The sequence below is a fragment of the Vidua chalybeata genome, unplaced genomic scaffold (genome assembly GCF_026979565.1).
Source record: "Vidua chalybeata isolate OUT-0048 unplaced genomic scaffold, bVidCha1 merged haplotype W_reject_19, whole genome shotgun sequence".
NCBI classification, from domain to species: Eukaryota; Metazoa; Chordata; class Aves; order Passeriformes; family Viduidae; genus Vidua; species Vidua chalybeata.
In genome coordinates this window covers 172,093-198,218 of record NW_026530347.1, presented here as the reverse complement: position 1 = coordinate 198,218, position 26,126 = coordinate 172,093, and the positions used below count along the sequence as shown (strand labels likewise).

General features: G+C 53.2%; 2 protein-coding genes and 1 long non-coding RNA gene across 4 annotated transcripts; 1 reads left to right on the top strand and 2 right to left on the bottom strand.

The window, feature by feature from the left end:
- Nucleotides 1-614: 614 nt before the first annotated feature.
- Nucleotides 615-2,910, bottom strand: LOC128783147 (uncharacterized). Of its 2 annotated transcripts, XR_008429016.1 has the most exons (4): nt 2,824-2,910; nt 1,490-2,696; nt 1,220-1,379; nt 615-974 (listed from the first exon to the last, which is right to left on the bottom strand). It is a non-coding gene; the product is annotated as an uncharacterized LOC128783147 (long non-coding RNA). The 2 variants fall into 2 exon arrangements; XR_008429015.1 differs by having other exon boundaries at nt 615-1,379.
- Nucleotides 2,911-6,655: 3,745 nt separating this feature from the next.
- Nucleotides 6,656-23,404, top strand: LOC128783144 (zinc finger protein 239-like). Its single transcript, XM_053933738.1, has 5 exons — nt 6,656-6,739; nt 9,532-9,630; nt 14,195-14,273; nt 14,460-15,636; nt 23,165-23,404. The coding sequence occupies exons 3-4, from the start codon at nt 14,222-14,224 to the stop codon at nt 15,464-15,466; spliced, it is 1,059 nt and encodes a 352-aa protein (XP_053789713.1). The 5' UTR covers nt 6,656-6,739; nt 9,532-9,630; nt 14,195-14,221; the 3' UTR covers nt 15,467-15,636; nt 23,165-23,404.
- Nucleotides 20,307-22,388, bottom strand: LOC128783143 (uncharacterized). The gene is made up of 2 exons (XM_053933737.1): nt 20,749-22,388; nt 20,307-20,342 (listed from the first exon to the last, which is right to left on the bottom strand). The coding sequence occupies exon 1, from the start codon at nt 22,270-22,272 to the stop codon at nt 21,103-21,105; it is 1,170 nt and encodes a 389-aa protein (XP_053789712.1). The 5' UTR covers nt 22,273-22,388; the 3' UTR covers nt 20,307-20,342; nt 20,749-21,102.
- Nucleotides 23,405-26,126: the final 2,722 nt, after the last annotated feature.

The following is a 26,126-nucleotide window of genomic DNA, read 5'->3' as shown; positions in this document are numbered from 1 at the left end:
TTCAGGTTTCCTCCATCAGTCCCACTTCAGAGCTTCACTCTGGTGGGAAGGTGTTAGTGGGTCAGGAGCAGCACAATCCAGAGAATTGGAGGATGGTTTTATGTTGATAATTCTGGGAATGGGTTTCTCTGGCAGGATGCTGGACACCAGGGATTTCTGCCCTCCTTTCTCAGAAGAGTTTGGGTTTCTCGTGTTAGTGCTGTTCCACAGCTTCCACCATCCCTTCTTCTTTCATTGACACTTCCCCAGCTTCCCAGTGTCCTTTCTGAGGGGGAAGAAAGGAACATTGATGGTGGCACCACTTGGCTGCCTCGGACTCCAGCTGCTCCTGGAGTTCCAGCATGTCCGGCACAGCCGCTCTCAGTGGGGCTGGGACTTGGTTCAGGCCCCCGCAGTCCCTGCCAGTGGCCACTCCCCACTGGCCTCACGCTCTGGCCACATGGGGCTACTGAAGGGTCAGCGGGTCTGGCTGAGCACTTCCAGCTCTGCAGGGATGGGGTCCCGCAGTCCCAGTTGGTGCTGTGTTGCCAATGGGGCCCTGTTTTGGGGTGGCCATCGGTGCCTGCTGTTCCTCCACCCTCAGCAGCTCCACAGCAGAAGGTTCCTCTGGGAGCCCCGACAAGGGATTCAGCTGTGGAATTTACTCTGTCTCCACAGCAGCTCTCCCAAAAGTCCTTTGGGCTTCCTGGAATACTGTCTCCTGAGGTGATCCATGCCAGGGAGTCCTGGGGCCTCTGGGCCAGTCCCAGTGGGGTGTTTTTGCCATTCCCAGCCGTGGTCACTTCAGCTTCTGATGTGCTTAGGCCTGAGTGGCAGGCCTCAGCCAGAGCTGGCTTACAGGATGAACCCTGGGCATTATGTGACTAACACCATCAGTTTTAGTTAGCTAAAAATGGATGACCCAGATGCTTATTCCAGCTATTTAACACCAAACCGGCTGCTTTAGAAACTGTCACATAATCTTGTGCAGTTACCTGCAAGAAATGTATCATTTTAAGAAATGTTCCCAACTGACATGACTGGAGGCTTGTAGAATATTTTAAGGGAAACCCTCCAAGCCAGGGACTGGGCTCTGGCCAATGCCTGGGCTCTCCTGGTCAGCAAAAGTGCCATGAGACCCAGGAGTTCATGTGCTAAAAATATCACCAAGTCACTTTGACTTGCTGATTTGGGCCCATAAAAGCTGGACCCACTTTTGGAGCAAATTCAGAGACCTCACCTACGGGTGGATGCAACAGGTTTGATTTTCCCAGTTGCTTGGAAGGGTTCTCCAGGTCCTTGCTGTGAAACGGGTCTCCCCAGCGACTGAGGGCTCTGGATGATGGTACAGTATTTAGGCAATTGAGGATGTATCTTTCTCAATCCCTGTTCTTTCTCTCCTATAATAATGATCAGGTACATTACCTTGCTTATATTTGCTTGTTGCTAAAGCCAAGCATGTAGTTTTATTGAATGTATAATTTTACTTTTGTGTTGCCTTAACACTCACAGTAAAATAAGACCGTTCCTTCCATTGGTTTCTGTGTTCTTTAAATCCCCCATCAGCTGGCAGAACAGGTATCGGAACCTGATGAAAGCCAGGCTCTGCTGTGATCTAGCTGGGCCCATGGAATGCAGACGGCCATTGAACCCATGGAAGCAAGGCTCAGATGTGAAAAAGGCGTGCACCGTGGAACCCAAGAGACCCTCATGGAACCAGGGCTGCAGGGTGTCACAGCGGGAGGGACCTCATGGCAGCCAGGAGAGCATTGTGAGGCCATGGAACAATGTGGCACCAAGGTTCCACTGTGACTTGACAGAACCCCATGCACGGGAATGGCCCCAAACCGGGCCAAGAGACACTTCCGAGACCAAGTCCAAGGAGCGGGGATTTGCTTTATTCAGTGCGCCGGGTGCGCGGGGATATCTCCTCCTAACACACGCTCGGGCACACAGCAGATTACAATATCTGGTTATACTTTATGCATATTCATGGTTTCCCTAGAAAAGGTGTGGCTATGCAAAGTATTTCTCAGTACTCATTACAATCATCAGCATACACGAGGCGCAGGCACAGTGCACGCTGGAGGTGGCACTGAGGAAGGCTCCGCATCTTCCTCTGTGGTCCTCTGGTGAAGGCTGGATGCCTTCATCGCCGTGCCCTTTTCACCTTTCTCCTCTAGGCATGTGCAGTCTCTTGTTGGCAGTTTCAGCAATTTCCTCACTGGTTTTAGCGAGCTCTGCCCTTCATTTCTGCAAGTTTTGCTCCCTGTTTCTTGCCAAGTTTCATCCTGTGTCTTTAGCTTGTGGTTAGCTTGTGATCCTGTGGGAAGCAGCCTTTTGCCTGCTGTGATAGCCTCACAACTAACACTAACTTCTCATTCCCTTTGGTTTTATTTGGGTTTTTCAATCTTTTTGTTTGATTGGTTTGCATGGGTTTGTTTGTTTGGGCTTTTGTCTGTTTTGGTTTGAGTTTTTTGTTTGCTTTTTTATAAATGACTGGTGAAGTTGGCATAGCCAAACTCAAAAAATGTAAACCAGGCTTGACTTTCCAGAAATTATTTTTGGCTGGGTTTAGCTGCATCCTCCAGGCTCAGGATCATCAGTATATTTGCAGGTTTTGCTCTGCATCATCAGCCTGCCCAGACTCTGCTCGGTGTTTCACAAATGGAGAAGACAGTGGATATTGTGCCAAGCTTCCTTTCAAACAGCAAAACCTGCATCAGCAAGATAGACAAGAAGAAAAAAAAAAAAAAAAAAAAAAAAGAAGAAGAAAATATTCACCAGTTAGAACAGAGCCAGTGTCCCACCATCTTCCCCTCCACTGTTATTATAGAGGCAAACCTGGGCCTAAAGCTTCCATCTCTCAGTTCCCCATGCTATTTGACTTCAGCCTTGACTCCCCCTGATCTAACTGACTGCTGTCCAAGTGGGGCTGGGGATGCTCAGCCTGGAAAGAGGAGACACTGGGGAGGCCTCACTGCAGCTCTGCAGGACTGGAAGGGTCCCACAGGAAAGACAGGGACAGTGTTCCACCAGGCCTGTGGCAACAGGACAAGGCGGGGAGGCTTTCAACTGCAGGAGGCTGATTGAAGTTGGATCTAAGGAAGCTGCTCTTTTACACTGAGGGTGGTGAGGCACTGGCCCAGGCTGTGGATGCCCCATCCTTGGGAACAGGGCTGTGAGCAGCATGGTCTGGGGGAAGATTGCTCAGCTTGCAACAAGATGCTCTTTAGATCAACTGTGATGTCACGTTCCACGTTCCAGCTGGAACTTCCAGCGTCCAGCAAAGAGCACAACACAACTACTGGCCCTTGTGTCAGCCCACCTTGTGCCAGCCCTTGTGCCAGCTCACCCTTCACCATACTCCCTGTCATCCTTCTTGCCACCTGCGCCCTGATACTCCCATCAGTCCTGAAAGCTCTCGATTGCCTGGATTTTGTCATCCATCCCTGCAGGATGCTGACATTTGTCCTGAGGAAGGTACGGTGCCATTCCAAGGAGGTGGATACCCCCCAGCTGCCCAGCTGGGCTGGAGTTCTGTGGGGATGGTATGGGACAGGGACCCCCCTCTGAGGTGTTGCTACCTGTGCAGGCTGTCACAGACAGAGAGGACGAGATGGAGGTGGACATGCAGACTAATACAGAGGAGGACATGGAAGTGGATGGAGAAGAGACTGGAGAGGAAGAGATGGAGGTGGATGTGAAAGAGTACATTGAGGACATGGACATTGATGAAAAAGATGAGGAAGAAGCCATGATCTTGGGATGAAGACCAATACCAGCAGCAGGACGTGGTCCCCACAGGCAGAGTGGGTCCCCTGCTGCCAGGCTGGGACTGGGCTGGGTGGTCCCTGCTCAGGGATGTGGTACCCGGTGCACTGGACTCTGGTGGTCATCCCCAGCCTGTCCTGCGCTTGCTGTGCCAGCCTGGGGGCACATGGAAGAGCCCTCTCTGCCTGATTGGAGTGACTGTGGCAATTGTTTTTTCTCAAGGACTGATGGAGATCCCCGACAGAGATGCCACCCTTTTGTACATATGTTTTAGAGTTTGTTGTTGTCTTTAGGATATAGGTTTTAGGGCTTCTTTTTGTCTTCTATAATACGTTTCATAGACTTTTGTTAGATATGTTCTTAGGCATATACAGTCTATAGACAGTTGTTGTTACAAATATTCTTACAATGCAAATGTGTTCTGTGTTCTCATTGCTGTTCTTCTGAAAATAAACAATCTTTATTTTTCACACCCCAGTTCTCTTTCCATTTGCTTCAGGCACAGGCAGCATTTGCAAAGTTGTGGTTTCCACTTGCTCCAGGTTCCCAGGGCTGGAGGTCGGTGGGGGAGCTGGCACAGCCATGACCATGTGCTACCCAAACCAGGGTAAGCTGGACCACGTGGTGTCGCTTAATGAGGTTTCTATAGCAGCACACAAAAATTAGGTTACTCAAGAACTGTTATTCCCTTTTTCTTTTGATGCCCTCGTGCTGCATGTTGGGCACCAAAATCTGTCTTGGTTTGAAAAGCCAGGTGTCCACTAAGGAAGGCAGGAGCCTTCCTGGAAATGGAAAATGTAAACCCCCTCCCTCCAAATTATTATAATTTTGAACTTAAAAGGCTCTCAGGCAAAGATATGGGAATAGGAATAACAGTTATTTACTAGGAAAATTAAAAATATAACTGCAATAATACAAACAAACAAAAAAACCCGAACAACTGACAACCTGACACCCTGTGGGTCAGGGTGTTGGTAGCAGCACCCCCAAACCCAGCTGGGGGAGCAGAAGTTTGGGGGAACAATGGGAAGGGGGTGGGAGAGGGGGAACAGGGGGAGGTGGGAGCCACTGAGGGTCCCCCAGGTCACCCCAGGACCCCCAGGCCCCGTCCCAGCCCCCCCCAGTTCCCTCCGCAGCCCCAGCTGAGGGGGCTCAGCCCAGGAGCGGCCGTTGTTCAGGGCTCCCCCGAGGGCAACGAATGGGAGAGCTCCCGGCTCGGAGAGGCCCCAGCGGAGGAGGAGATCTTGTTCCTTCTCAAGGGCCTTGAAGGGCCTTCAGGCCCCTCTGAAGAGGAGTCTTCCTCTTTTTAGGGTTTTTTGGGGGCCTCCCACCACTCCAAGGTTGTTTCTTCCTCCCCATTTTAGGGTGTTTGTGGGGCCGCAGCCCCACAAGCCCCTTTTTTGGGGGGATCATGACGGTTTTAAGTGACATTTTTATGGGGCCCCCACTTCAAGCCACTGTAGGGGATGTTTTGCCCCCCCCAGGGTGGATTTTTGGGGTTAAGTGCCCCCGCTCTGGTCGGGTCCCACTCCCCTTAAAAGGGCAACACCACTCTCGCTGATTCCGGCAGTGGAGCCCAGGAGGGCTGGGAGTCCCAGGAGGATTTGGGGGTACCTGGGAGGGTTTGGGGGTCCCAGGAGGGTTTGGGAATCCCAAGAGGGTCTGGGGGTACCTGGGTGATGCCAATGATGGCAATGAGCACCCCGTGCTGGGCATAAACATTCATGATGAATTCCTGGGGGGGGTTTGTGTATCTCCAGGGTTTTTGGGGTCCCGGTGGATTTTTGGGGGGTTCCTAGGGGGGTTTTCAGGGGTCCCGAAGGGGGGGATTGGGCGATCCCAGGGGGAACCCAAGGCTGTTTTGGGGTACCTGCCAGTGACAGAGCTGGGACCCCATGCTGGATATGAACCTTCTCACTGTGCACTGGCAGCATCAGCGTGTTCAGGGAGATCCTGGGGAGCCCGGGGGTCACCCCAAACCCCAGGGGACTCCAAATGCTCAGGGACCCCCCGAACTCCCCTCACCGCTGGATCTGCTGCAGGCAGGGGGCACCAGCACTCGGCCCCCACCCCCACCATCCCAGGGGGACTGTGGAAGAAATCTGGGGGTGCACGGACAGGTCGGGGGGGACACCCTAAGTCCTGGGAAAGGGGGAACACCGGGAAACTCCCAGGAATCCCCACTGGGGGGTTAGGGGAGATCCAGGAGGAGTTTGGGCGGGCTTAATTGTGTCACTATCGTCAGGAAAGGGGACTCCATTCCCAGCTAAAGGTGGGGAAACCCGGGCTGGCTGGGAATAGGGGTCCCGGGTGCCCTCAGTGTTGAGGAAAGGAGGGGCTGGGAGCTGGGAAAGGCAGGAATAGGGGTCCGGGGAGGTCTCTGGGTGAAGGAAAAGGGGGCTCTGGGGGCTGGGAGAGGCGGGATGGCCGGGAAAGGGGTGCGGGTGTTGCTGGTGCCGGATAAGGGGGTGCAGGGTGGAACCCACGCCGGGAATGGGGGTGCGGGGGGATGGCGGCGCCCGGGAATGGGGGTTCAGGGGCCCCTCGGTGCTCCGGAATGGGCGACCAAAGAGTCCCGGTGCCGGGGGTCCCACTCAGCTCTCGCCGCCCCCCCGGGGCCCCAGGAGCGCCCCCAGCCCCAGCGCTGGAGCCATCGCGCTGCTCCTCCTCACTCCCAGTATGATCCCTGTATGATCCCAGTAGAACTCAGGCACCCAGGAGCTGCTCCCAGTATGATCCCAGTACAGCCCAGTCACTGCCACTCCTGGCATCCCCCCCAGCCCTCTCTGCGTCGCGACCTGTCCCGGCTCCATCCCCGCCCCTTCCCTGGGTGCGGGGGAGGAGGAGGGAGGGAAGAAGAGGAAGGGCGGGAGGAAAAGGCGGAGCGGCAGCAGGAAGCAGCTGGAGGAGAGGGGGGGATGAACCGTGGGGCTCCGGCGCTGCCTGAACTCGCAGCACCCCGGGAGCATCGCCCCCCATCCCGCAGGTGCCCGGGGAGGGGGAGCTCGCCCCAAATATCCCGGGGCTCCCTGGGTTTGGGGTTTTTTGGGGGGGATGTTTGGAGCTGGCAGGGCTCCAAAGCCGAGCCGCAGCTGGCCCTCGGGGGGACATCGGGGGTCCCCGGGAGGTGTTTTTGGGGGTCCCGGTGGGCGGCGGTGGCGGCAGAGCCCCGGCGGGGGGACAGCGGTTTTGGGGAGCCCCGGGAGAGCCGCGGCTTCCCTGAGCGGGAGCCCAGAGAGAGGAGAGCCCCAGAAGCCCCAGCGGGGACCCCGAGAGGAGGGGACCCCTAGCAGTGCCGGCACCTCGGCAGTGGGGGGTGCTGGGGCTGGAGGGGTGGCATGGCCGGGAAAGGGGTTTGGGGCTCCTGGGGCCGCCGCCAGGGGCGGCTCCCAGCAGGAGCCCAGTTGCTCCCAGTCATTCCCCATTGTGATGCATTTTTCCCCTGGCACAGTCCCAGTTGTTCCCAGTGTCATCCAGTGTGTTCTCAGTTCTCCTAATTGCCCCTAGTATAGTCCCAGTCACTCCCAGTATGATCCCAGTGTCTCCCAGCAGGGTCCCAGTCACTCACCCTTGTCCCCAGTTGCCCCCAGCGTGGTCCCAGTTCCCCCCAGCACATTCCCAGTGGCTCCCAGTGTGTTCCAGTTCTAGTGCAATGATGGGGAATATCAAATGCACTGAGGCGTCACGTATGGTTAACACAAAAGCTGTGGCTATGTTTGTGATGGGGTCATAGGTAAAGTTCACTAAGTTCCACCAGGATTGGAATTTCTTTTCAAAATCAGTGGCACTGTCCAGACTATTTTCCAAATCTCAGTAGGAGAAGTGCCTTCTTCACTTTCTCTTCTAATTGAGGCAACAACTGACTGCATCCATAATTGAGCCAGGATACAGCTGAGAGCTAAAGAAATGTTGTTTTGTGTGGCACCGAGTCCATCAATTACCAATTTGTGATCATTTACGTTTACTTCCTCCCAACTTGGTAACATATTTGATAGCAACCACTGATGTGTTCCCAAGGCCAATAAGAACGATTGCAGTGGTTGTTGTAATTTGGTCAAATCTTTAGTTGTGGCAGCCAATTTATTCATTAATACTTCTGAATCAATACTATTTAGAATTCCCAATCCTGTTCCCACAACACTGGTTATGTCTCTTAGCATCTGTCTTTTAGAAGGGTTCCGCTGTTGCAACCAGGTCGTCCAACGCTGAAAAGAAGTTTGCAAAAAAGGTGAACAATCTGGCTGAATTTCTGAGACGTTGTTTTGCATCAGCAGTTTGACTTGAGAGACCATGCCGGATTAAACAATATTTGTTGTTGACCTGTTTTGCTGATTATATATGGTCCAATTTCAAAAATTTTCGGGCTAAGCATAACCAGTGGTTGGGTGGTAGGTGTCACAACATTAACATCAAGCTCTCCCCAGTATTTAAATCAATATTTTTAAACTTAAAAAAAAAAATAGCACTTCAGTATTTTTGGACCAAAGACAAACTACTTCTACAGTTTGTGTTAATGTGAAATTGTGCCAGTCCTGTACGCTTGGGTACGTACAAATCTTTTTGTGCTTAAAAAGATCCTTTCACTTTTTTTTCTGCATGCTACCACAATTATTTCAGACCATGGCCACTCAGCTGGTTTCTGGCCATGGGGTTGTGGTAGAATGCAGAAAAGTATTACCAGTTTTATCATGGATTAGGTGGTCTTCATGTCCCTCAGAGTTCTCCTGAAAAAGTAAACACAACAGAATCCTGCCGCCAAAAGGCAGAAAAGTTAGAATGATGGAATTATCCTGCATGTATTTATCCGATGCTCTTTCCCTAGAGCACCAGAGGCTTCCCATGCATATATATTCAGAGGGGGTTTTAGCACAAGTGGTACTAGTCCTATAGTGAGGGAGGTCCACCAGAACAGGTTGGCCAGGGTAATGTGCTGGATTATTAGGATCATTTGGTGCACAGCATAGGAGTCAGTGTAGATACAGACAAGAGAGGTATTCTGTACCTCACGTTGGAAAACACTCCAAACAGCTATCAGCTCCCCAGCCTGAGCACTGCTTTCTCCCCCAGTAATAATTAGTTCACCAGAGGAAATGTGGAGGGCTGCTGCCCTGTACCTCCACACCTTCCCCTCTCGTTTGGCAGAGCCATCAGTGAACCAAGAATTTGCTGATTGTTCAGGGGAGAAAGGAGGGGCTACTTTGATTACAGAGGCAGGTTTGTCATGGTTGCTATCCAAGCTCTCAGTTTCTTGTATTGCCAAATCTTTCACAGCTGTTATTGAGAAGATGTTACAATAATATTCAATCTGAGCATGCCACTTCCTCACTGAGGCCCTCTGGGCCACCCCGTCAGGAGGTGTGACTGTCTTAATAACATTGAAAGGGCCTCTCAACACAATTGGTTGTTGTCGTGCAATTTTTTCCACTTCTATGAGAGCTAAGATAACCACAAACAATCCTTCTTCCCAGGCAGGGTATCTTTTCTCAGCATCTTTGAAACCACGGGAATAAAAACCAACAGGCCTTGTCAGACCCTCAGGACCCCGCTGCCATATGTCTACTGACAGACCTGAGGAGGCAAATCCCCATTCCACCTGGAAAGGATCTGTAGGATGGATAGGGGTCACTGCTTGATGAGCTGTTGCTTCAAAAATCAGCAATTGCAATGCTTTCTCCTGAGAAGGAGTCCAATCCCATTTCACCCCTTTCCTCAACAAGTCATAAAGGGGAACAAATGGGTTGTTCTGGTTACTAAGAAATCTGTCTGGTCTTCCTACAGGAGATACAGCTGCTATGGTTTTTTGAAGGAAAACTGCTGTAGATTTGAGTGATTCTGGAAGCCCTCAAATTAAAGGAGCCATAATTTCAGGCTTTACAGGTAATTGCATTGGTGATTCATAGCCTGTAGTTAATTTTCTCTCATGTATCATTTGCAAGCAGGCAGCTTTGTGAATGTGTTCCAGGGTTTGGTCGGGGGTACTGAGTATGGCTAGAGGTGTCTCCCTTCACTTCCCTGGGTGGGTGAAGAGACAAAATCTGCCTGGGAGGCTCTGCTTAGTTTCTTCAAGTTGTCCCTTCCTTCCCAGACAGTCCAGATACACACAGCAACAACAAAACAACAGTGTCCCGCCTTTTGCACTAAGGGATTATTTGTGAATTTCTGAAGACAGTGTGGGTTCTTTTCACCTGCAACCCTTCTGTCTAGACAGAAACCCTGTCCGTGACACCAATTAATGTCACGATCCGCCCGTAGGGACAAAGGAATCATGATGGTTCTTTTCACTGATCCCAAAAGTGCAAAAGACAAACAAAAAAAAAAAAAAGTCTCCGAAGTTCTGGTCAACTCAGGGGTCCAGTTATAGTCCACAGAGGAGAAAGGGGGGAACATGCAGGACAATGAGAGTCTATTGAAGTTGCTGCGGGGGAACAGGTGAGTCCACTGAAACCACAAAGGCAGGACGAACACAATGAAGAATAAGTCCATTGGAGCTACTGAAGGAGAACAGGTCATGTCATGAGTGGTCACACCATCCTCTTCCCCACTCCCTGTGGTAGGGGTCTCAGTCTCAGTCCTTGGGAGGGGGGTTTTCGATCTCTGTCTGTCATAGTGGTAACGAGGCAGGTGAGGGGTCTTCAGTGAGAGACCACTAGAGTGACCCCAAAAGTTCATTTGGCTTAAAGGTGGGGAAACCATTGTAGTCAGCAGGTATCGCAGCAGGCCGTTCCTTGCTGGGTCCGTGCCAGGTCCTTGCCAAGTCCTTGCCAAGTCCTTGCCAGGCCTCGTTCGGAACAGCTAGCGTGACAGTCCAGCAACTGCACCTGCACTGGCGTCTTCTCCAAGCCAGAACTGCCATGGCAGTTAGAATGATGGAATTATCCTGCATGTGGCAATCGGGAGGCAAAAAGAAAATGAGGGGGGGCTTCAGACAGCCTCTTACACTGGCTGCTCCCACTTTCATCCCAGTATGATCCCAGTTGCTGCCAGAATAGTTTCAGTTGTTCCCAGTTCCTCCCAGTATGATCCCAGTTGTCCCTAGAATAGTCCCAGTCCCTCTCAGCATGGTTCCACTCACTGCCAGTGCCCCCAGCCTGGTCCCAGCTGTTCCCAGTGTGGTTCCAGTCCCCCCAGAATGGTCACAGCCACTTCCAGTATATCCCAGTTGGCCCAGTAAGGTTCTGGTTAGCTCAGAATGATCCCAGTCTTTCCCAGTTACTCCCAGTTGCCTCCAGCATGATCCCAGTTTCTGGCAGTTGTCCAAAGTGTGGTCCCAGTTGCTCCCAGTATGATCCCATTTGTGGTCTCAGTCCCCTCAGCATGGTCCCAGTACCTTCCAGTTGATCCCAGTTGCTCCCAGTGTGCCCACATTTTCCTCCCACCATGGGCCCAGTAGCTCCCAGTAACCCCAGTCAGGATCCATTCACACCTGCTGGAATCCCAGTGGCTCCCAGGATGGTTCCAGTCCTTCCCAGTATGACCCCAGTCACTCCCAGATCCTCCCAGTATGATTCCAGTCCTGCCCAGAGTGACTCCCTGTCACTCCCAGTGTGGGCCCAGTTGCTCCCAGTCACCTCCAGCATTGTTCCAGTCACAGCCAGCACCATTCCAGTCACTCCCAGTCTGGTTCCAGTAGGATCCCAGTCACTCTCAGATATTCCCAGTACTATTCCAGTCACTCCCAGTATGATACCAGCCAGTTCCAGTAGGATCCCAGTATGACCCCAGCATGGGCACAGATGCTCCCATTATCATCCACTGTGGTTCCAGTTGCTCCCATTTACCCCCGCTGTGGCTTCAGTCTCTCCCAGTGTATCCCAGCCACTCCCAGTCACCCTCACTGTAGTCCCAGTTGCTCCAAGTAAGATCCAGTAGGATGCCAGTTGCCCCCAGCATAGTTCCAGTTGATTCCTATTCTTCCCAGTGTGATCCCAGTTGCCCCCAGTTGTCCCTTGTATCATCCCCATCACTCCCCATATGACCCCAATCCCTCCCAGCATGGTCCTGGTCATGCCCAGTTGCCCCCAGTGTGGTCCCAGTCATGCCCAGTTGTCCCCAGTGTAGACCTAGTCACTTCCACTCGCTCCCAGTTGCCCCCAGCATGTTCCCTGTTGTTCCCCGTGTGTTCCCAGTCATCCCCAGTATGGTTACAGACACCCCCCAGTATATCCCAGTTGCCCTCAGCATGTCTGTGGCCATTCCCAGACACTCAGAGTGATCCCAGTAAGGTGCTTGTTATCCCAGTATGATCTCAGTCACGCCCAGTATATCCCAGTTGTCTCCAGCCTGCACCTAGTCCTACCCAGTTCCTCCAGTTTGCTTGCAGCATGATCCCAGTTTTTCCCAGTTGCTCCCCTTTATCACCAATATGAGCCCAGTAACCTCCAGTATGATCCTTGTCACATGCCAGCACTCCCAGTATGGTCCCAGTATAATCCCAGTAACTTCCAATCACTCCCAGTATGGTCCCAGTTGCCTCCAGCTAGATCAACCCAGTCAATCCCAGTATGATGCCATTTGCTCCCAGCATGCTCCCATTTGCTCCCAGTCACCCCCAGTATGGGGGATGATGTGCCTGGTGTGTTCCCAGTCGCTCTCAGACACTCCCAGTATTAGTTCAGTCCCTCCCAGTATGATCCAGAGATGCCCCCAGTGTGTTCCCGGTCACTGCCAGTATGAACCAGTTGTGCCCCACATGGTTCCAGTTGCTCCCTTTCACCCTCACTTTTGTTACGGTCACTCCCAGTCTCTCCCAGTGTACCCCAGTTCCTTCCAGCATATTCCCAGTCTCTCCCAGATCCTTCCAGCATGATCGCATTTGCTCACAACCACTTCCAGTCAGCCTCAGTGTAGTCAAACTCACTGCCAGTATGATCCCAGTCACCTCCAGCATGATCCCAGTTGATCCCAGTATAAGCCCAGTTGCTTCCAGTCACCCCAGCATGCACCCAGTGACTCCCAGTTCCTCCCAGTTGCTCCTAGCATGATCCCAGTTGCTCACAGCTGTTCCCGGTCACCCTCATAATGATCCCAGTCAGTCCCAGTATATCCCATTTGCCCCCAGCACAGTCTCAATTGCCCACTGCAGGCTCCTACTCACTCCCAGTGTGATCCCAGTATGATCCCAGTCTCCTCTGGCATGGGCCCAGCTACTTCCAATATGATCCCACTATGCTGTCAGTACAAACCCTGTACCGTCACAGTCACTGCCAGTATGATCCCACTATGATCCCAGTACAATCTCAGTCTATTCCAGTGCTGCCACTCCTGGGATCCCCCAGCCCTCTCTGCGTTCCTCCCTCCCAGATGTCCCGAGAGGAGCCCCAAGGGCTGGCAGTGCCCAGGCAGGGTCCCCAGCAAGCCCCAGTTGGGATGTGCAGCCCCCAGTTTTCCCAGTTTGCCTCTCCTTTTACCCGGGCCAGGTTCCCCCCTGGAACAGCAGGTGGGAGCAGCCAAGAGCCCCACGCTGCCCATCCCAACCTGTCCCGGCTCCATCCCCACTCCTGCCGTGGGCTGCCAGGGCTTCGGGAACAGGGTACCGAGGGTGTCGCTGCTCCTGGGGCAGGAGGAGGAGGGAGGGAAGAGGAGGGATGAAGAAGGAGAGCCAGGTGGATTTAGGGCAAGGAGGTGGGCTTAGGGAGGAGGATGGAAGAGGAGGAGCAGGAGGAAGAGGAGGGACAAAGGAGGATCAAGGAAAGGAGAAGGAACCACGAGGTCAAGCACTCCCTGAATTCACAGCCTCTCTGGGACCATCACCCCCCCATTCCACAGGTGACCAGGGAGGGGGAGCTTGGCCCAGATACCCTGGGGGGTCCCTGGGTTGGGTTGTTTTGGGGGGATGTTTGGAGAATGCAGAACTGCAAAGCTGAGCGGAAAAGGCCCCTTGGGGAGACATTGGGGGGTCCTGGTGGCGGCTGCCAGCAGAGGCAGCCTGGAGGAGCAGAGCCTTGTGTCCCCCAGGAGCCCAAAGTGGTGAGCCCAAAGAGGGGGGAGCACCGCCATTGGCGGGACCCTCAAGAGCCTGGAGAGGGGCAGGGGGGACTCATTGGAGCCCCTGCAGCCCAAAGCAGAGAATAAGGGGGGAAGGGACCCCAGGAGCCCAAAAAGCCCTGGCATCCCTAAATGGGGAGAGTGAAGAGGGGGGAGCTTTTGGGATTGCTGGCACTCCCAGCAGCCTGTGGAGGGTGGGCACCGAGGAGAAGGGGGACCCCCAATCCAAGCGTGACCCCCAGCAGCCGGGACAGGGGGAAACGCCAAACACCAAAGGGGAGAGACCAGAGATGGGGAACTCCTGGGAGGCATTTTCAGGGCTGAATCTTGGTGTTTGGGAGGTTTTTATGGACCCCAGATGGCTGGTGACATCTAGAGATGGACTTGGGCAGAGGGACCTTCAAACTCAACCCTTGTTTTTGAACCCTTGTTCATCCCTTGTTTTTCCCCAAACCAGGATTTCCTATTCCCAGACCATAGCTGGATGGAGGAGGAGACTGCGAGGAACAGGAAGATGCCCCAGGACCCCCAGGCAGGTGAGGAGAAAGTCAGTGCCCCTTTCCCCCTCTCTCCTGCTCCATCTCCCAGCCCAGCACGGCCCCCGGCTGCAGGACAGCCCCGCTGCTGACGCCGTCCTGCTGGGGACGCACTGGGGGGATCTCCTTCCCCTTCACTCTGGCATGGAGGCAAATCCCATCCTCTCCTTGTCCTTCCTCCCCCAGACCAGGAGCTGAGGATGGAGACCAGGGAGGACAAATCCCCACGGCAGAACCTCATGGAAGAGGCCGTTTTGAGCAGCTCTATGGCACAGGAATCTAACAGGGAGGAAACGCCCCGGAGATCCTACAGGAGGAAGGGCTGCAAAGCCAGCCCAGGGTGCTCTGAGGAGGAAAGACCCACCCTGTGCCAGGAAGGTGGGCAGAGCTTCAGCCAGAGCTCGGAGCTGGTGGTCCATGAGCAGCTTCATGATGGGGAAAAGCCCTACAAGTGCCTAGAGTGTGGGAAGAGCTTCAGGCAGAGCTCCTACCTGATCCAGCACCAGTTGATCCACACCGGGGAATGGCCCTATGAGTGTGGGGAGTGTGGGAAGGGCTTCAGCTACAGATCCACCCTCGTCATCCACCAACGCATCCACACCGGGGAGAGGCCCTACGAGTGTCCTGAGTGTCAGAAGAGGTTTCAGAGCAGCTCCAGTCTCCTTGTGCATCAGCGGATTCACACAGAGGAGAGGCCCTTCCGCTGTCTCGACTGTGGGAAGGGCTTCAAGTACAACTCCACCCTTGTCATCCACCGGCGCATCCACAGCGGAGAGAGGCCCTACAAGTGTGGGGAATGTGGGATGGGCTTCATCTGCAGATCCCACTTGATCTGCCACCAGAGGATCCACACTGGGGAACAGCCCTACGAGTGTGGGGAATGTGGGAAGAGCTTCAGCCAGAGCTCCCACTTGATCTGCCATCAGAAGATCCACACTGGGGAAAGGCCATACAAATGTGGGGAATGTGGGAAGAGCTTCAGCCAGAGGTCCCAACTGATCATCCACCAAATGATCCACACTGGGGAGCGGCCCTATGAGTGTCCGGAGTGTCAGAAGAGGTTTCAGACCAGCTCCAGTCTCCTCGTGCACCGGCGCATCCACACTGGGGAGAGGCCCTACACGTGTCCCCAGTGTGGAAAGAGCTTCTCCACGAACTCTCACTTGACCCAACACCAACGGAGGCACCGGTAAGGGAAGCCCTGCAAATGCCTCAGCTGTGCGAAGAGCTTCGTGCGCTGCCCCAACGCCATCCCCCATGGGAGAACCCGCATTGGGCAGAGCCCTGGTGACGCACATTCCCAATGATCTCTGCTGAGAAGACACCTGGCTGGCAGTCTCCACGTCCTCCTGGATCCCCATAGGTGCCGAGCCGTGGGGGCTTTTAGGCACTCGGCACGAAGCTCGGATAGCTGGTACATCTGAGGGTCCACCAGAAGAACGGGAGGGACACTCGGGTTGCTGAAATCCTGCTTGTTTATTGAAGGGTCGCAGAAGGGGCAAACAGGGAGACAACGAAGCAGAAGGGAGGCAGATTCCGAGAGCCCCGAAGGGCGGGGTGAGAATTCTTTTACTGCGTAGGGGTAGGAGGGTTTAGCATTCGAGGGTACAATCGGGAGAAGGCTAAAGGGAGGGGAAATATAACATTAACCAGTGGGGAAAAGGGAAAGGAATGTTCTTGGTGGAAGAACCAAAGGGAAAACGTGGAACAGAGAAGATTCTAGGCTAAGGGGCAGACTTGAACAATAACTGACAGGACAGGGGGAGGGTACAATTCTCTTACAAAAGGGTGTGGAGAACTCATACAACTGCTGTTTCCCATGGCAACCCTAGACTGCCTTCCCCAACCCCTCCTCCTACATCTCCCCCGTTTTTATTTATTAAATAAGCACTAAATAAAATTAGAGAAAAGGGATAAGGATTGAGGGAAAGGGGAGGTTAGGGGAAAGGAAATGGCACAGGGGGCGATGGGGTAATTGGGTACGTAGAGTTCAGCGGGGGAAAATATCTTTGGGTAATCATGACACGTGTGACGATATTGGGAGGAACGGTCTTTCTTCTCCTCCTCTTCCAGGCAGTGGAAACTCCGTCCAGCGATGAGGTGTTCTCGGTGCTTTGCACCAAGGACACGTCTTGCTGAGCTGGCACCTCTACGAAGGGCTTGACATATTTCCCCGGAATCCATCTTGGTCCTTTATCTGTAGAAACACAGGCATACCCTCTCCCCCAGGTTATTAGAGGGAAAGGGCCCTGGATAGCTTTGGATTCTGGGTCCTTTATCAAGACTGGTGGCCTCTCGGCCAGTTGCGCTCTGGTGTTATTGTGAAAATGGCGGATAATAGGAGGGTCAGGCTCCCTTTCTGAGCAGTTTAAAAAATTCAGGACATACAGGGCCTTACATAACCTTTCGGCTGGGCTCACTGTAATGTCCGGGTTATGTTGTTGTTCAAGGAGCCTTTTTAGATTTCTATGGGCCCTCTCTATTATTGCCTGTCCTGTAGGATTGTGGGGAATTCCGGTGGTATGGGAAATTCCCCACTGTTGCGCAAACTCAGCGAAGCGCTTTGACGCATAGCATGGGCCATTATCAGTTTTTATGTCAGATGGGACTCCCAACGTAGAGAATGCCATGAAAAGATGTTTAATGGCATCCCTGTTTTTTTCGCCTGCATGGACGGAGGCAAACACTGCGCCGGAAAACGTGTCAATAGAGACATGTATGTATTTCATCCGACCAAACGGCTCGAAGTGTGTTACATCTGTCTGCCATATCTCTAGCGCTCCCAACCCTCGGGGATTTGTCCTCGTAATGAGGGAAGGGAGAGCAAAAGATTGGCAGCTTGGGCAGGTAGAAACAATGGCTCTTGCCTGTGCTATCGAGATCTTAAATTGTCGCACAAGAGCCGGGGCATTCTGATGGTAAAATGCATGGCTGAGCCGTGCTTGCCGGAGTATGTCTGGTAAGGTGGTTGAAGTGGTTGCGGATATTTGTGTTGACATGGCTAGGAGGTCCGCTTTCCAATTACCCTCAGTGATCTCTCCGGGTAAATCGGTGTGTGCCCTTACGTGCATGATATGATAAGGTTGCTCTCTATGGGAAAGTAGCCAAATGAGATCAGAGAGTAAACTGTATAAATTTGTGTTTGAAACTTCTTTGAGGAGGGCACCTTCGGCCCTTTCTGCTACCCCAGCGACATAGGCCGAATCAGTGACCACATTCAGAGGCTGTTGAAATTTTTTGAATACTCTCACGACTGCGGCAAGTTCCGCGATCTGGGGGGAACCATCAACCAGTTGGACGTCAGACTCCCACTTCTGACTGTCCGGGTCCTTCCAAGTGATCACCGATTTGTGGGATCTGCCTGACCCATCGGTGAACACCGTGAGAGCACCTGGAATTGGTGTTTTACTTCTAAACATTCTTGGGGCCAAATGCAATGTATCCTTAAACAATTTATGCTTAGGATAGTGAACCGAAATTTGTCCTGGGAAGCTGTCCAGAGCAATGAGCAAATTTTCATTAGTTTGCAACAACGAGTCCAATTGATCTAATGTAACAGGTAAGTAAATGCACGCAGGATCACACCCTGCGAGGGTTCGGAAGCGGTGTCGTGCCTTCATTATTAAAGTGGCTAGCAATTCTGCAGGGGTCGTGATCGTCCTAGAGGGCTGGTGTGGTAGGAAGAGCCACTCTAAGATGACCAGGGGATCAGATGCTCTGTTATCCCACTGGAAGAGAAGTCCGTGGAGGTGGGGGCACTTACCCAACACTGCGAAGTTCACGGGAAGGGTCCGGACCACGCGGTGTGCCTGGCGAGACTTCAGAGCAACAGCAACCTGTTGCAGGGCTTCCCGCACGGCAGGTGTCAGCTCGCGCGGTGAGGCGAGGTCTCCGTTGCCTCGAAGCAGACAGAAGAGAGGTGACAGCTCCTCAGTCGTCAATCCCAGGAGGGGGCGGATCCAAGTGATCATTCCGCACAGCTGCTGAAGGTCTCGCAGAGTCTTCGGATCCTTGTTGATGGTCAGTGTCTGTGGCGTCACTGTCCTTCCCGTGATGAGGAATCCAAGGTACCTCCATGGTGCTGAGAATTGGATCTTCTCTTCCGCTATCTGGAGCCCTGCAGCTTTGATAGCCTTAATAGTCTTGTCCAGTGTTGCCTTTAGGTATGTCGAGTCGGAAGCACAAACTAGCACATCATCCATGTCATGCAGGATGATGGCCTCAGGGAAAAGCCGGCGCACAGGTGATAAAATCTGCGCTACAAAAGTCTGACAGAGCACAGGGGAATTTTTCATCCCCTGAGGCAGGGATGTCCAATGATATCTTTTAAAAGGTTCAGCCCTATTCAATGATGGTACAGAAAAGGCGAACCTGGGAGCATCCCCGGGGTAGAGCGGAATGTTAAAAAAGCAGTCTTTGATGTCTATCACTGCTAGCTGCCAGTCTCTGGGGAACATAGAAGGTGACGGAAGGCCTGGTTGAATGGGACCCATATCTTCTATCACATCATTAACCCTTCGCAGGTCTTGGAGCAGGCGCCACCTGTCTGTGCCAGGTTTTCTAATTACAAAGACAGGGCTATTCCAAGGGCTGGTAGAAGGTGTTAAATGCCCAAGTTTCACCTGCTCCTCTACTAATTTATGAAGCACACTCAATTTTTCTGATGGAAGGGGCCACTGATCCACCCAGACCGCTGTGTTGGTTTTCCAGGTCAGGGGTGGGGAAGTGCGCTCTGCAGTGGCCCACACTAAAAATCCCACGAAGGGCTAGGGATGTCGAGGCGGGCTCCCCATTGGGATAAAACATCCCTTCCTAATAATAGTATGTTTGAAGAGACAACAAAAGGTCTCACCGTTGCCAATTGTCCTTCCGGACCTTCCACGCACACAAGATGCCTAATCCTCAGAGAGTGGACTGCTCCGCCCACACCGGAGATCCTGCCGCAAGGGGGCACAAGCTCCCAGTTGCTGGGCCACCTCGCCTGGGGGATGATGGTCACGTCAGCTCCTGTGTCTGCCATGAGCCGCATCTGCACCGACTTTCCCTGGAAAGAAAGTTTGGCATCAATTAATGGTCTTTCTTTACATACATTTTGGGTGAAGAAAACATGTCTCTCTGTGTCCGGGTCATCGTGGGTGTCCAGTACGTAAAGCAAAGCAAAAGGATCTCCTTTCCTTAAAGTAAATGGCGGGTGGCTGCAAATGACAGAGACGGTGATCTCCTCTCCTGGTGGAAAACACACTACCTCAGGTAAGATGGTGATTTCATTCGGCGTGTTGAAGGAGTCTTCTAAGATGAGCATTGTGGTGTCCCGACAGTCGTGGAGGGGGCCCAGGAACCCAGCAGGAACTCTCGTCAGGTCCTCATCCTGGAGAGAGATGGTGACGCTGCTGCGGAGGACCCGACGATTGCCCTGATTTAGGGTACCTGTCCGGCGGAAGAGGCGGAGTCTGTCCTCGTGGCTGCACTGAACTGCTGGACTTGGCCGCGCGGCCACTCATCCTCCCTGATGGTCGGGAGGCTGGGATGCTGAGAAGGGCCACTTGGTGTTGTCACGCGGCCCCTCCTCGCGCTCCGCCGCCAGTTTCCCACTGGCTGGTACCCTTGTCGCTGTAGATGAAACTGGTGATGTTGATAAAATGGGTTCCTAGGATATGGTCTTGGGGGGGGGCAAGATAGGTTGTTGAATCTGTGGCCAGTGGGGACAGTTCACCTGGATGTGACCCAGCTGACCACAGTTAAAACAGCGCGTATTTTGTAAGTTTATCATGGCCTCTCCCACCCCTTTGCTGACAGCCAGGGCCACCGTGTGCTCCATTGACATTGCCTTTGTGCAAGCCTCCACCATCTGAGAGATGGTGGGCTCGGGGTCCTGAGGTAGTGCACGGAGTATCTTTTTTGTTTCCGAATTAGAGTTAGAAATGGCCATCTTTCGTAGAAGCTCTGCACGAGCTTCTGCGTTGTCTATTTGTCTCTCAATGGCCTCTTTCAGTCTATCAACAAAAGTAATAAAAGTCTCCTCAGTAATAAAACTGGTGATCTTGATAAAATGGGTTCCTAGGATATGGTCTTAGGGAGGGCAAGATAGGTTGTTGAATCTGTGGCCAGTGGGGACAGTTCACCTGGATGTGACCCAGCTGACCCCAGTTAAAACAGCGCGTATTTTGTAAGTTTATCATGGCCTCTCCCACCCCTTTGCTGACAGCCAGGGCCACCGTGTGCTCCATTGACATTGCCTTTGTGCAAGCCTCCACCATCTGAGAGATGGTGGGCTCGGGGTCCTGAGGTAGTGCACGGAGAATCTTTTTTGTTTCCGAATTAGAGTTAGAAATGGCCATCTTTCGTAGAAGCTCTGCACGAGCTTCTGCGTTGTCTATTTGTCTCTCAATGGCCTCTTTCAGTCTATCAACAAAAGTAATAAAAGTCTCCTCAGGCCCTTGCATGATAGAAGAAAAGTTTTGGAGGGGGGTCTTACCATCCGGTATCTTCAGGAGTGCCTCCTTTCCCGCTGCTGCTATGTCCTGAAGCAGCTCCTGTGCTAGTAGAATTTGGTCCTCCGGACTGCTGAACTCCCCTTCTCCAGCAAGGGCTTCCATTGCCTCGTCCCCCTCTCCCACCACCTCTGCGAGATCATACTTGCGCAGGAGTGGTTTCAACAGTTTTTTCCAATGAATCCCCCAGAGGTCGCATTCGGTGGGAGAAAACAGTGCCTTAGCAATATACTTTAAATCATGGGGGACTAGGAAACGTCCAGCAAATGTTAAGTCCAGCACATTTTTAAAGAAAGGCGAGTTTCTGCCGTAATCTTTGGCAGCCTTCCTTAACTCCTTCACCTCAGCGTATGGAATTTGCTCCCACTTTGGCTCCCTCCCCCGCCTGAGGATGACCGGTGCCGCAAAGCTGCCCAAGTCCCGTGCCAATTCCAAATTCCCATCCTTAATTGCCTCCTCTCTGATCTTTGCCCAACCCCCCCCGCCGACTTGTTGGAATGCCGGGGGCTGCCACTCTCCTCATCCTCTTCCGAGGATGAAGCAGGCTGGGTTAGGGCACGGTGCCTCTCCCTGGCCGGTGGGTCCCAGAGACAGTGGGTCTGGCAGGCCAGGATGGCCTGCTTCCAGCCAGGCTTCTTCCTGGTTCCGGTAGCGTGGGAACTGTCAGTGGCAGGAGAGGAGGAGGCGTGTCCCGACCCACCCACCGGGGCGTGACTTTCTGGTGGGGGGTTCCCACCCACAGGGACTGGGCCCACTTGGGGGCTGGTCCCAGCCACAGGGGGCCCACCCAGGGGTGTGGTCAGAGGGAAGGAGGGGACGGGTCCTGACGCAGGGGCGGCACTCGACGGAGTGGGGGGAGGAGGCGGGGGCGAGACGGCAGGAATTTTTTGGAGTGAAGGAGAAGGAGGGGCACCATCTTGGGGCTGGTCTTTTTTCGCCATGAGGCAGGCGCCATTTTGTCCTATTTGTTCAGTTAAGTCCTCTAAAGAGCAACAGGGTTTCAAACTAGGATTAGGGTCTCTGGTATGGAGGGAACAGGAATGACATGTGTTGGGGTGGCCAGTCCCAACACACGAATGGGACAGGGAGGATCGGGAAGCAGCAGAGAGGCGGCAGCAGCTCTGTGCCGATGTATGGCAGGATCTGTCTCCCGATCCGCCCTTAGGGGAAGAGGGAATAGGATTGCGGGGGGAGGAACACGAGGTAGGTGAACTGGGGACCCAACTCTCTCCCTTCTTTTTTAACAAATTAAGAATGGAATGAAAAAGCGGAAAAAAACGACCGACTGAAATCCTCCCCTGAACTTGTAAATCGTAAATCTTTCTCCCAACTCTTCCCCAGAAATCCGGCATCAAAACATCTTCCCGTGTAGTAGCAGGAAAATGTTCAAAAATAAATTTAACAAAAGGCTTTAAATCTCTCTTATTAAAAGAAATGTTCCCTAAAACAAGGTGGGACTTAATTTGGATATAAAACTCCCGTTGAGCTGGAGACAGGCGGTTGCCCATTATATCAGGTCTCACAGCTAAATCACCCTCTTCAAAAAGGAAAAAAAACCAAAAAAAACAAAAAAGGGAGTTGAAGCCTAGTCAGGCGTAAGAAAAAGCAAGATAAGCATACCTCTGAAGGACACAGGCATAAAACGGGGACATCAAAGAGGGGTCTGGTGGAACTTCTGCTGGTCCGAGGGCGTTGCCGCTGCCGTGCAGCTTGAAAGTCCGTCGGTTATCAGCAGAACCCAGGAGACAGAAGCCTTCCGAACTGAAAGGGCGACTGTCCCTGGAACTGGTCCCGAACGCCGCTTGCAATCCTGGAGAAGGCTGGTCACAGAGCAGGCAATCTCCAGGAGACGGTCAAGGACTGGACCCACTGGTGTCCGTCTCTGTTTGGGCAGCCAGTTGCCGAGCCGTGGGGGCTTTTAGCCACTCGGCACGGAGCTCGGATAGCTGGTACATCTGAGGGTCCACCAGAAGAACGGGAGGGACACTCGGGCTGCTGAAATCCTGCTTGTTTATTGAAGGGTCGCAGAAGGGGCAAACAGGGAGACAACGAAGCAGAAGGGAGGCAGATTCCGAGAGCCCCGAAGGGCGGGGTGAGGATTCTTTTACTGCGTAGGGGTAGGAGGGTTTAGCATTCGAGGGTACAATCGGGAGAAGGCTAAAGGGAGGGGAAATATAACATTAACCAGTGGGGAAAAGGGAAAGGAGTGTTCTTGGTGGAAGAACCAAAGGGAAAACGTGGAACAGAGAAGATTCTAGGCTAAGGGGCAGACTTGAACAATAACTGACAGGACAGGGGGAGGGTACAATTCTCTTACAAAAGGGGGTGGAGAACTCATACAACTGCTGTTTCCCATGGCAACCCTAGACTGCCTTCCCCAACCCCTCCTCCTACACATAGGCACCTGGTGAACTCAGGGCAGGAACATCCATTGGGAGTCTGATCAACATTGAAAATTAATTGGGAAGAGCTGATTTTTTGACTTTACACCCAAAAAAATCTCACCTGCTGTGTCATTGTTTCTTCTGGTGGCATCAAGCAACAATGGATGATCTTGGAGGTCTTTTCCTACCTGAATAATTCCCATGTTTATCCCATCAAAACACCCAGAATTTGGGTAAAAATAAAGAAATTAGGTAAAGTGATCAAAAGCTGAGTAATTTTACTGGGATTTGAGCATGAATTTGGGGTTAAGGGGGAGATTCAGGAGGATTTAGGTGTTCTGGGACCATCCAATCCAAGGGACATGGCCATGATCTCGTAGTTGTTCCAGCAGAACATGTCCATCTGACCCCATCTGTTCTCCAGGAATTCCGGTTGTCTGTCCCAGTCCCTGGCCTGGGTCTGCCCATCCAGGGTGTCCCCCACAAAGTGCCCAAATTGCTACTGAAGTGACCGAGCTGCTCCTGGCTGGGGATGTTCCTGTCCACCAGCCTCTCCAGGTCAGCTCCATGGAGGGCTGGGAGGGGTTTCACGGACTTCTGGTGGGACTGAAAGAGGCTTTTGTGGCTCTTGGGGCCATTTGTGCTACTGGGAGGGGGTTTGGGGGCCTGCTGGAAGTAACTGGGATATACTGGGAATGAGTGAGGTCATCCTGGGGGCAACTGGAACCATACTGGGGACTCTGGGGTGACTGCGAATGAGCATGCTGGGGGCAACTGGGATATACTGGGCGTGTCTGGCACCATACTGGAGGGGACAACACTGGGAACAGCTGGGACCATGTTGGGGGCAAGTGGGGGCAACTGGGAGTGACTGTGTCTATGCTGGGAGCCACTGAGGTCATACTGGCAGTGAGCAGGACTGTACTGGGGGTGACTGGGTGCAACTGGGATCGTACTATGTGGAACTGGGACGACACTGAGGGGGGGATGAGGATCACACTGGGAGTGATCAGCAGCATGCTGAGGGCAGTTTGGACCATGTTGGGGACAACTGGGATATACTGGGAGCAACTGGAACTGAACTAAGGGTCACTTGGAGCGGCTGTGGGTAACTGGAATCATGCTGGAAGCAACTGGGAGGAAGTGGGAGTGACTGGGACCATGCTGGGGACAACTGGGGTATACTGGGAGAGACTGGGAGTCACTGGGATCATACTGGGAGGGACTGGAACCACGGCAATGACCTGGGCTGGGTGATGTGGGGCCTCAGGGAGCGCAGGGAGCACTGTGACACTGCGGGGCCCATGGAACCAAGGGGACATTGTGACACTTGGGGGCTCGGCCTGGCCGTGGGGTGTTTTGGGAGCCCCGGGGTGCACAGGGCAGCAGAGCAGAGCCCCTGGCTCAGGGGCAGCAGCTCCCCGGGACACCGTGGGCGGGCGGGCGGCAGGGGATGCCCGGGGAGAAGAGGAAGCCAAGGCCCAGCGCCCCAAGGGTGGCACTGGCTGAGGGACGGGGCAGGAGGGAGAGGCCATTGCTGGGACGGTGCTGGGGCTGCCCAGCACTGAGCCAAGGTTGTGTGACATCACAGACATGGCTGTGTGACATCACAGAGATGGCTATGTGACATCACAGAGATGGCTATGTGACATCACAGGGCAGCTGTGTGATATCACAGGTGGCTTTGTGACACCATAGAGTTGGCTGTGTGACATCACAGAGATGGGTGTGTGACATCACAGACTGGGCAGTGATGTCACAGGGGCTGTGTGACATCACAGGAGATGTGTGACATCACGGTGATGGCTGTGTGACATCACAAGGGCTGTGTGAGGTTACTGGGAAGGTTACTCCATCCCAGCCCCCCCTTCCCAGTTCCCCCAGAGAAGTCCAACGCTGCTCGTACACAGCGGGGTCCCCTGTCCCCCCGGGTCCCCCCGCCCCCGGCGCCACAGCCTACCCCAAAGGATATTCCATGAGATCGACCCCAGAGCCTGACACGGGGACGGGGACAGGGCTGTGGGGGGTGGGACAGGGGGACAGGGACCCCCCGGCAGCGTCCCCGTGTCCCCCAGGGCCAGAGCCTGGGCCAGGGCTCCTTCACCCTGTTACCAACAAGGGCTTGAGAGCGCTGAAAAAATCCCCAGCAAGGGATCAGCAAAAAACAGATTTAATATTAAGCGACAGCACCACAAAGTTCCTTGGCAAGAGTCACTCTGCTCCTGACTGGACACTTCAGGTACATCAAGGAAACAAAGCAACAACAAAACCAAACAGAATCCAGGTAATCAAACCAGAAATGAACCGAGAACTGTCCCTGTCTCTGTGTGTGACACAAGGGCAGTGAGGACAAGGATAGAAGGAATAAAGACATAAAAGCTGAACAGAGCTCAAACTTAACAGGACTTAACTTATACTTTAACCTTAACTGATACCTTCAACTTCACAATTTAGCAAAAGAACAGAGCTTAACAGCATTTAACCTAACTAATAACCTATGACTTTGCAATTTAACAGAGGAATAGCATTTAACAGTATTTAACTCAGCTTATACTTTGTATTGAACATAACAAATTAGCAAAAGAACAAGTCTTAGCAGCATTTAACTTCACTTACACCTTGTGATTTGACCTTACTTACAGGCCTGACTGGCTCAGCTATCCAAGGCACTCAGACCCCTCAGAGAGCAGCATTTCTGCCGCATTTCCCAAGCACAGGCACTCCTGTGTGCACACAGACACAAAGAGTCAGTGCAAGGCACCTGTGAGAAATTCCCCTGAGGGCAGGGAAATGCTCCCTGCGGATGCTTTGGCATCTCCCCAGCGGGAGAAGGGTTGAGCCTGGAGGAGTGGGGGGATCAGCCCAGGCTCCGTTGTTGTTCAGGGATCCCCCGAGTGCAGCAAATGGGAGAGTTCCCGGCTCGGAGAGGCCCCACTCAGAGGGAGTCGCTGGCCCAGGAGAGCTCCAAGGGGCTCCTT